At 55.5% G+C, this 8,693-nt stretch overlaps 1 protein-coding gene across 1 annotated transcript in view; it reads right to left on the minus strand.

Annotated features, from left to right (window-relative positions):
• Positions 1 to 368: 368 nt before the first annotated feature.
• The window catches only part of GNAI2 (G protein subunit alpha i2), a 28,641-nt gene continuing 20,316 nt past the window's right edge, over positions 369 to 8,693 (minus strand). Inside the window, exons 5-9 of the mRNA XM_006170935.3 lie at positions 2,998 to 3,126; positions 2,606 to 2,735; positions 2,371 to 2,524; positions 1,815 to 2,029; positions 369 to 1,346 (exon numbers count right to left, since the gene is read on the minus strand). Of these exons, the coding sequence (XP_006170997.1) occupies positions 1,839 to 2,029; positions 2,371 to 2,524; positions 2,606 to 2,735; positions 2,998 to 3,126 (604 nt within the window). The 3' untranslated portion in view covers positions 369 to 1,346; positions 1,815 to 1,838. The remainder of the gene's footprint in view (positions 1,347 to 1,814; positions 2,030 to 2,370; positions 2,525 to 2,605; positions 2,736 to 2,997; positions 3,127 to 8,693) is intronic.

The following is an 8,693-nucleotide window of genomic DNA, read 5'->3' on the forward strand; positions in this document are numbered from 1 at the left end:
CCGCTAGCCTCGCGGGACCCTCCACATTCAGAGCCCTAGCCCCGCTGGAGTGGTGCACGGCTACCTTCACACGGGGGTAGGGGGGACAGGGAGGGGGGAGCCCAGGCTGGGGGCAGCAGCCAGCCTGGCTGTGTGACTGCCACTGCTCACACTGTCCCCGCCTTTGTGCAGGGAGGTCAGAAGTCACTTCTGCACTGGAGATCGCTGGACTCCTTCCTGCGCCCCAGTGCAAATCCCTAGGACAGCCCCTCCCCAGCCCCAAGGCTGCAGAGTGCCGGATGGAGGGGGAGACACTAGAGCCCCATGACCCCAGCACAACTTAGCCTGGATTTCTCTAGAGAAAAAAAAAGCCCAGCAGGTTTTTTTTCTTTCTACATTTTATTATTTCAAACCGGGTGAACAATTCCATAAAACATGTGAAAAAAGCAAGGAAGTGTTCAACGCTGAAGGACCCGGGCCTGGGGCGAGGGCACGAGGGGCGAGGCCCCTCAGCAGGCAGCGCGGTTCCTAGGTTAGAGCTAGGGGGGCTACATTTAGGTTAATGGAGCCTGGGCCCAGGGCCGCCAGGGCAGGGCCCTCGGTGACGTTGGCAGTTGTCTGGGACAGCCCTTGGACCCCGATTCTGTGGAGGGCAGGGCAGGGGTGCCGCTCACACTCGGGGCGGCCAGCAGAGGGGTGGGTGTAAACACACAGACACACTCAAGGCACGGAATCACCGCATGGGGGCTGGCTGGCGGGGTGCTGGTCAGGATCGAACAGTTTTAAATAGGTTTTCTCTAAAACGTTTTCTAGGTTTGCAGTTTTCGTCGTTGTGGTTAATTTTTTTTTTCCTTTACTTTCATTTTTTTAAAAAGCTACACGAACGAGCAGTGGAGTGTGGTCTCCAGGAATGGTGGCGTTTCACGCTTCTTGTGCTTTTTCCTTTGGGGCCTCCGAGCGGCGGGGGTGGGCTGGGCAGGAGGCTCCCTGTAAACATCTGGACTTGGGCCGGGGCGGGTGGGTGTGGGGCGAAGCCAGGGGTCCAGGCTGGAGACGGGCGGCCCTCCGGACGCAGGCCTGGGGAGAGCAACAGTGCTCCCCTCGCCCATCACGGAACGAGACAATGGGCTGGAAACCAGAACGGACGCCCAGGAAGGGGTGCCGCGGCCATTCCCAGCACACCTCGGCCAAGGTCAGGCTCCAGACAGGGAGGCCTGTGGCAACCCCTTTCCCAAGTCTGGAGCTGAGGACGGGGAGCTGAGAGCGGAGAGGAAAGAGGGGAGAAGCGGCTGGGGACAGGCGGGAGCGTGGTCTTCTTGCCCCCATCTTCCTCAGGGGCTGGGGAGCAGTCAGCGGTGGCCCTGGAGCTGGGGGACAATCAGGGTGTGGGTCGGAAGGCCCCAGTGTGTGCCTCTCTTCCCGCTCCCTAGACAATGCCCCTCTCCTTTTCTCCCACCCCGTTACCAGGGACACCATGGCCACCCAGGAGCAGTCCTGTTGCCAGGTTACAGGGGGAGGGAGGGAACAAGCAGTCATCCCCACCTCCAGCAGCCGCGGGGCCACCCCAAGCCGAGGGCCCCGGAAGGTCCAGGGCTCAGTGCAGAGCTGGGGAGACTGAGCAGCAGGTGGCTAGGCCAATGCCTGGCAGGTGGGGAGGTGTGGGTTTCTCCAAGGAATGCTCAGCAGCCGGCAGTTCTGTCCCTGGGTCAGGCCAGGCCCACCATGCTGACATCCCCCCACTGGGTCTGCTGGTCACCTACTGCCCTTCCCCCAGGTTCACTACCCCCTGTTGGCCCCTCTCCCCAGGCCCTACTCCTCGCCCCACTCTGGCTCACCATCCTGCCAGGCCCCGCTGACCCTCAGAAGAGGCCGCAGTCCTTCAGGTTGTTCTTGATGATGACGTCGGTGACAGCGTCAAACACGAACTGCACGTTCTTGGTGTCGGTGGCGCACGTGAAGTGCGTGTAGATCTCCTTGGTGTCTTTGCGCTTATTCAGGTCCTCGAATTTGCTCTGGATGTAGCTGGCTGCCTCGTCGTACTTGTTGGCCCCTGGGGGGGGGGTGGGCAAAATTCTGAGCGCGTGTGCAGGCAGGCTCTGTCCCACACGGGTGGCAAGACAAGCGTGATGTGGATGCATGCACATGCACAGGATGACAAGGTGTGAGTGCACGTGCACACCTGAGTGTGTGAATGCGGATGCCCATGTGCCCACGTTCCTGGGTACACGCCCAGGGGTGGCAAGCAGTTCCCCCCCTGCCCTGTGCATGTGGACACAAGTGCCAAAAGCCCAGGCAAGGCATCAGTGCGTTTACCCTTATGACCAGCAGGGGGCGCTGGTGGGCCGCCTGCCAGGCCCCCCTCCCCAGCCCCATCCCACCCAGTCCTCTCACCTGTGTACTCAGGGAAGCAGATGGTCAGCGGGCTCTGTGTGATCTTCTCCTCGAACAAGTCCTTCTTGTTGAGGAAGAGGATGATGGACGTGTCCGTGAACCACTTGTTGTTGCAGATGCTGTCGAACAGCTTCATGCTCTCGTGCATGCGGTTCTGGGGGCAGACGGCAGGTCAGAGGTCCCCTGCCCCGCCCCGCCCCGCGGCCACCTGGCCCCAGCCTGCCCTGCCTCTCACCATCTCCTCGTCCTCGGCCAGCACCAAGTCATAGGCGCTCAGGGCCACACAGAAGATGATGGCCGTGACGCCCTCGAAACAGTGGATCCACTTTTTCCGTTCGGACCGCTGACCACCCACATCGAACATCCTGCAGACACAGGTCACCTTAGCTCCAGGAAGGGAGGTCCAGAAGGCATGTCTGGACGGGCAGGATCAGGGGTCTGGCCAGCAGAGGCCATGAGGCTGGCCAGAGGCGGTGTGGCCCCTGACCGTGGAGTCCCGGGTGGTCAGGACACGCTTTCCCGGAACACAGCCTTGAGAAACCTCAGGGTGGGGCTGGGGGCGTCCTGGACCAGCCACCCTGGACAACTGCCCCAAGCTGGCAGGTCCTGCCCCGCATGCCCGCTCACTTGAAGTGCAGGTCCTTGAAGGTGAAGTGCGTCTCCACGATGCCCGTGGTCTTTACGCGGGTCCGCAGCACATCCTGCTGCGTGGGGATGTAGTCGCTCTGCGCGATGCGCTCCAGGTCGTTCAGGTAGCTGGGGACAGGAGGGGAAGGTCGGTGGAAGCCAGGCCCCACTTCTCAGACAGAGCCCTCACCGCCTAACCCTGCCTGCGGTACGTCAACTGTTCAGACGAGAATCCCGGACTCGGGGTCCTTGGTCTCCCACGCATGGGATTGGACTGGGAGGAGGCCCAGCTCTGTGGCCCCTGCAGCCAGGGTCAGAGCCAGGCTTCCTTCAGCAATGATCCAGGGTGCTGGGGCTACAGGCAAAGGGCGAGGAGGGGCAGGGCAGCTCTTCAGTAAGGACCCAGGGTGCTAATGGGTGCAAACACAGTCCCTGGACGGGCGGCTGGACAGGTTAGGACCTGCCAGGCCCAGTGGGCTCTTTGCCTGGCACCCAGTAAAATTTGGGCTCCTCGGGGAAGACACAGACACCTGCTTGGCGAGGGTCCCAGGGGCTCATTAGCAGCTCCCTAATTAGTGTCAGCACCCCCTTGAAGGCCCTGAGGCCCACGCCTGCCTGCCTTGGATCCTTGCAGTGCCCTGGAGGCTGGGTCCAGGCCCTTGCGGGCCACTCTGAGTGACGTCCCGGGGCAGGGCTGCTGGGGCTGGGCCTTGGCTCCCACCAGCAGCCGGGCCAAACGGGGCCAGAGGGAAATGATCTCAGAGACACAGGGACAGAACAGAAAAACAGGAAGGGCCATGGGGGACCGTGACGCACGTGCTGTGACCTGCACACCACGCCCCGCCCCTACTGACAGAGCCCAGCCTCAGGCCTTGCGGTGGGCTCCACACTAGCCTCTCCCATTGCCCCAGCAGGTGGCTTCAGCCCAGGGACCCTGTGTCCCACTGCGGTCCTGTTCCCATCCGCACCCCAACCTGGGGGATCTCGTCAAGGCAGAAACCCTCCCAGGAGAGCAGGCAGGGCCGAGTTCACTCCCAAATACCCACTCCCCAGACAGCACTGGCCCACAGTGGGTGCTCCCTGATGATGAAAGAAGTGGCCTTCAGCTATCATGGGCAGCGAGGGGCGTGGGGCAGAGGCCTTGCCCTCCCTGCCCGTGGCCCATAGGCTGTGCTGGAGGCTAGGCCTATGATCTCAGAGGAGCAGCACGGAGGCCTGGGGGCCCCCACTTTGGCCGTGAGTCCACAGCTCCTATTAGGCGGACACACAGGGCCAGGCGGGGAGGGCAGGGGAGGCCGTCTGCATGACTGGGCAGGGTCCAGGAGTGCCGCTGGACAAGACCGTCCCCTCCTCCCGTGTACAGCCTCTCTGGGCGAGCTTGGGGTTGGACAGGCAGCAGGAGCCAGACGGTGTTCCAGACAGCCCCAGGTGGGGACGGGGGCCTGTCTGGGGACACTGTGAAGCCTGCAGCCATCGTCACTGGCCACTACCCTGTCCTGCCCCGTGGGCTCATCTGCACCAGCGCTGGCAGGTGAGTCAGGCCCAAAGGTCCAGGTCTGTCACACCCCTGGGATTCCGGGGACCCCCTGTGATTTCTAGCGGAGTCCTGGACGTGGCCGAAGTCAGGGCTCCAAGCTGCACATGTGCCTGCGACCTCCCAGACAGCCTCGTCCCCTGTGGCCCCGCCTCCAGCCAGCCTGACCATCCTCGGGCCTCGAGTACAGCACCCCAAGGGTCCTGTCCCTGCCATGCCCCGGCCCGAACCCCCTTTCTCATTCCTCCCCTGGCTGATGTCCATTCAGAGCTTGGCAAAGGCAGTCCCTCCACTAGGCCTCCCACCATGACACTGACCCGCTGAGGTCTCTGCTGCTTGGGGGCTTGTCTGCTCCACTCTCTCTGTGCCCCTGGCCCCAGCCCCTCACACAGAGCAGCTGACGGAAGTTACTATTATTTTAGTTTTTGCTATAGGGTGCCTGCACTTGCTAGAGAGAGCGGGGCAGGGGGGGGGGCAGTAGTGAGAAATTGCCTCGGGGTTGGGGGGTGATGGCCATGCCGCAATCCCTTTTCCATTCTCCCCTCAGGATTTTTGGGAACGCAGGTGCTCGGCATTTTTCTTTCTTTTTCTTTTCTTGGAGAGGTTTTTGCTATAGGGCACCCGCGCTTGCCAGAAAGACAGAGAGATAAAAAGTGAGAAATCACCCCCCAGGGGGGATGGCCACACCGCGATCCCTTCTCCTCCATTCTCCTCTCGGGATCTTGGGCACGCACGTACACGTGCCCAGCTTGAGTTTAAGCCACCAGGTCCGGGACTTGAACTGTGGTCGACTACATGGGAGTCCAGCGACATAGCCATTATGCTAACTGCTGGTCCCTGTGCTTGACATTTTTCAAGGTGGTGTGTCTGAGATTTGAACACATGTGAGACTTGGCCATGTGGGATCCAGCCACCTTAACCTTTTTTTTTTTAAAATAATTATTTTATTTAACTCTCTCTATCTACCTATCTGGTATCTACCTATCTACCTACCTACCTATCTATCTATGCATTTAAATTTGACCAGAAAGGAACAAAGTGAGAAAGCAAGCCGCCAGGTCCGGGACTTGAGCCATGGTCAGTCATGTAGGAGTCCAGCAGTCTTAACCACTATGCCACTTGCTGGCTCCTAGCCACCTTACCCTTCACACCACTTGCTGGCCCCATTTTTTTTTTTACAATGATTTAGACAGGTAAGACTCAACTAGCTGGGACCAGCAGGTGGCATGGTAGTTAAGGCACTGGACGCTCCTGCATGCCCGACCTGGTTTAAGTCCTAGACCTGGCAGCTTGCTTTCTCACTTTCTCTCTCTCTGGCTGACCAAACTGGAAAATAATAATAAAAAAAGTTAAATAAAAGAATTAAAAAAAAAAAAAGAAAAAAGACTCAACTAGCTGGCCCAGCCAGTGGCCTGGTGGTTAAGGGAGCTGGATCTTACACGGCTGACTGTAGTTCGAAAACCCCAGCAGTTTGAAAAACATGCCAGGCACATATACGTGTGTGCCGAAAGGAGGAGAAACAGAGTAGAAGGGAGTGTGGCATGAACAGACCCCACTAGGCGATGCTTTCTTTCTCTTGTCTTTCTGGCTAGCACGCATGCCCTCTGACAAAAAAAATAACTAAATAGGGGGACCAGCAGGTGGCATGGTGGTTAAGGCACTGGACACACCTACAGGGCTGACCATAGTCTGAGCCCTGGACCTGGTAGCTTGCTTTCTCACTTTCCCTCTCTCTCTCTGGTCAAATGAATATAAATGAATAGATAAATAAAATTACTTTTAAAAAAATTAAAAAATAAACAGGGATAAGCAGACAGCATAATGGTTACATCATTGGACTTCCACGTAGTTGACCACGGTTCAAGTCTCAGACCGAGGCGGCTTAAAACACACTGGGTGTGTGTGCGTGCGTGCCCAAAATCTTAAGAGGAGAATGAAGTAGGAGGGATTGCGACGTGGCCCTCCCGCCTGGGGGGTGACTTCTCACTTTCTGGCTCTCTTGTTTCTCTGGTGAGCATATGCGCCCTATAGCAAAAATCTCTCTTTAGGGGCAGGTGGTGTAGTGATTAAAGTGGTGGACTCCCATGTGGCTGACTGCAGTTGCAGTTTGAGCCCTGAACCTGGTGGTTTGCTTTCTTGCTCTTCCTTTCTCTCTCTGCTCAAATTAAAAAAAAAAGAAAGAAAGAAACAAAAAGAAAACAAAAGACGGTGGGGCCAGCAGGTGGCATGGCGGTTAAGGGCGCTGGACCGCCCGGCCACCGTCTGAATCCCAGACCTGGTGGCTTGCTTTCTCACTCCCCCCAACACCCTGCCCCTATCTGGTCAAATTAAAATGAATAAATAGGGAGCCAACAGGTGACATGGTGGTTAAGGGTGCTGGACTCCCACATAGATGACAACAGTTCGAGTCCTGGACATGGCAGCTTGCTGTCTCACTTTCCCTCTCTCGCTCTCTCTTAATATGTCCCTTTGTGGTCAAATTAAAATAAATAAGCAAATAAAGTTAAATATTCACTTTCTCTCTTTTTCTCTTGTTCTGTCCCTCTCTGGTCAAATTAAAATATGGGAACCAGCAGTTAGTGTAATGGCTATGTCGCTGGACTCCCACGTAGCCGACCGCGGTTCGCGTCCTGGACCCGGTGGCTTAAAACTCACGCCGGGCACGTGTGTGTGTGTGTGTGCCCAAGATCCCGAGAGGAGAATGGAGGAGAAGGGATTGCGGCGTGACCATCCCCCCTGGGGGGTGATTTCTCGCTTTCTGTCTCTCTGTCTCTCTCTGTCTGTCTGGCGAGCGCATGTGCCTTATAGCGAAAAACCTCTCAAAAAAAATTAATGAAATAAAAAAATTAATAAATAAAGTTAAATAAAATACTTATTTAAAAAATTAAGATGGTGGGACCAGCAGGTGGCGAGGTGGTTAAGACACTGGACACTCCCACATGGCTGACCACGGTTTGAGTCCCGGACCTGGTGACTTGCTTCCTTGCTTCCCCTCTTTCTCTCTCTCCCTCTCTCTCTCTTTCTCTCTCCCTCTCTCTCTCTTTCTCTCTCTCTCACCACACCACCTGCCGTCGAATTAAAACAAAAATAAGTGAACGAGTAAATAAAATTTAAAAAAATTAAGATGGCAACAAATAAAATTAAATAAAACAATTATTTTTAAAAAGAATTATTGATTTAATTTTATTTATTATTATTTATTTATTTTTAATTTTTAATTTGACCAGAAAGAGAGAAAGTGAGAAAGCAAGCCACCAGGTCCAGAACGCGAATCGTGGTTGGTTGACCATGTGGGAGTCCAGCACCTTAACCACACCACCTGCCGACCCCAGCAATTCTTTTTTTTAAATTATTCAATTTTATTCATTCATTCATTCGTTTTAATTTGACCAGAGAGAAAGAAAGCCACCAGGTCCAGGACTCGTACCATGGTCAGCCATGTGGAAGTGTCCAGCGCCTTAACCACCACACCACCTGCTAGTCTCTAAAACAATTTAAAAAAAAAAACAACAACCTGGGACCAGCAGTTGGAGTAACGGCGGTGTGGCTGGACTCCCATGTAGTCAACTATGGTTGGGGTCCTAGACTGGGTGGCTTAAACTCACGCCAAGCTTATGTACATGCACGCCCAAGATGCTGAGAGGAGAATGGAGAAGAAGGGATTGCAGCGTGGCCATCCCCCCTGCGGGATGATTTCTCGCTTTCTGTCTTTATGGCGAGTGCACGCACCCTTTAGTGAAAACTTCTCAAAAAAAAAAAAAAAAATTGGAGCCAGCAGGTGGCATGGTGCCTAAGGGTGCTGGACTCCCACATGGCCAACTGCAGTTTGAGTACCAGACCTGGTGGCTTGCTTTCTCACTTCCCTCCCCCCTCAGTCTGCCCTCCTCTGGTCAAATCATAAATAAATAAATAAATATACAAATAAATAAAGTTAAATAAAATAATTATTAAAAAAAAACCTCTAAAAAAATGACAACTAAATAATGGGGCTGGCAGGTGGCATGGTGGTTAAGGCACTGGATCCCATATGGCTGACTCTGCAGTTTGAGTCCCAGACCCTGTGGCTTGAAAAACATGCCAGGCAGGACCAGCAGTTGGTGTAATGGCTATGTCGCTGGACTCCCATGTAGGTGACTGCAGTTCGAGTCCTGGACCTGGGGGT

The sequence above is a fragment of the Tupaia chinensis genome, unplaced genomic scaffold (assembly GCF_000334495.1).
Source record: "Tupaia chinensis unplaced genomic scaffold, TupChi_1.0 Scaffold149184_1, whole genome shotgun sequence".
In the NCBI taxonomy this organism is placed as follows: domain Eukaryota; kingdom Metazoa; phylum Chordata; class Mammalia; order Scandentia; family Tupaiidae; genus Tupaia; species Tupaia belangeri.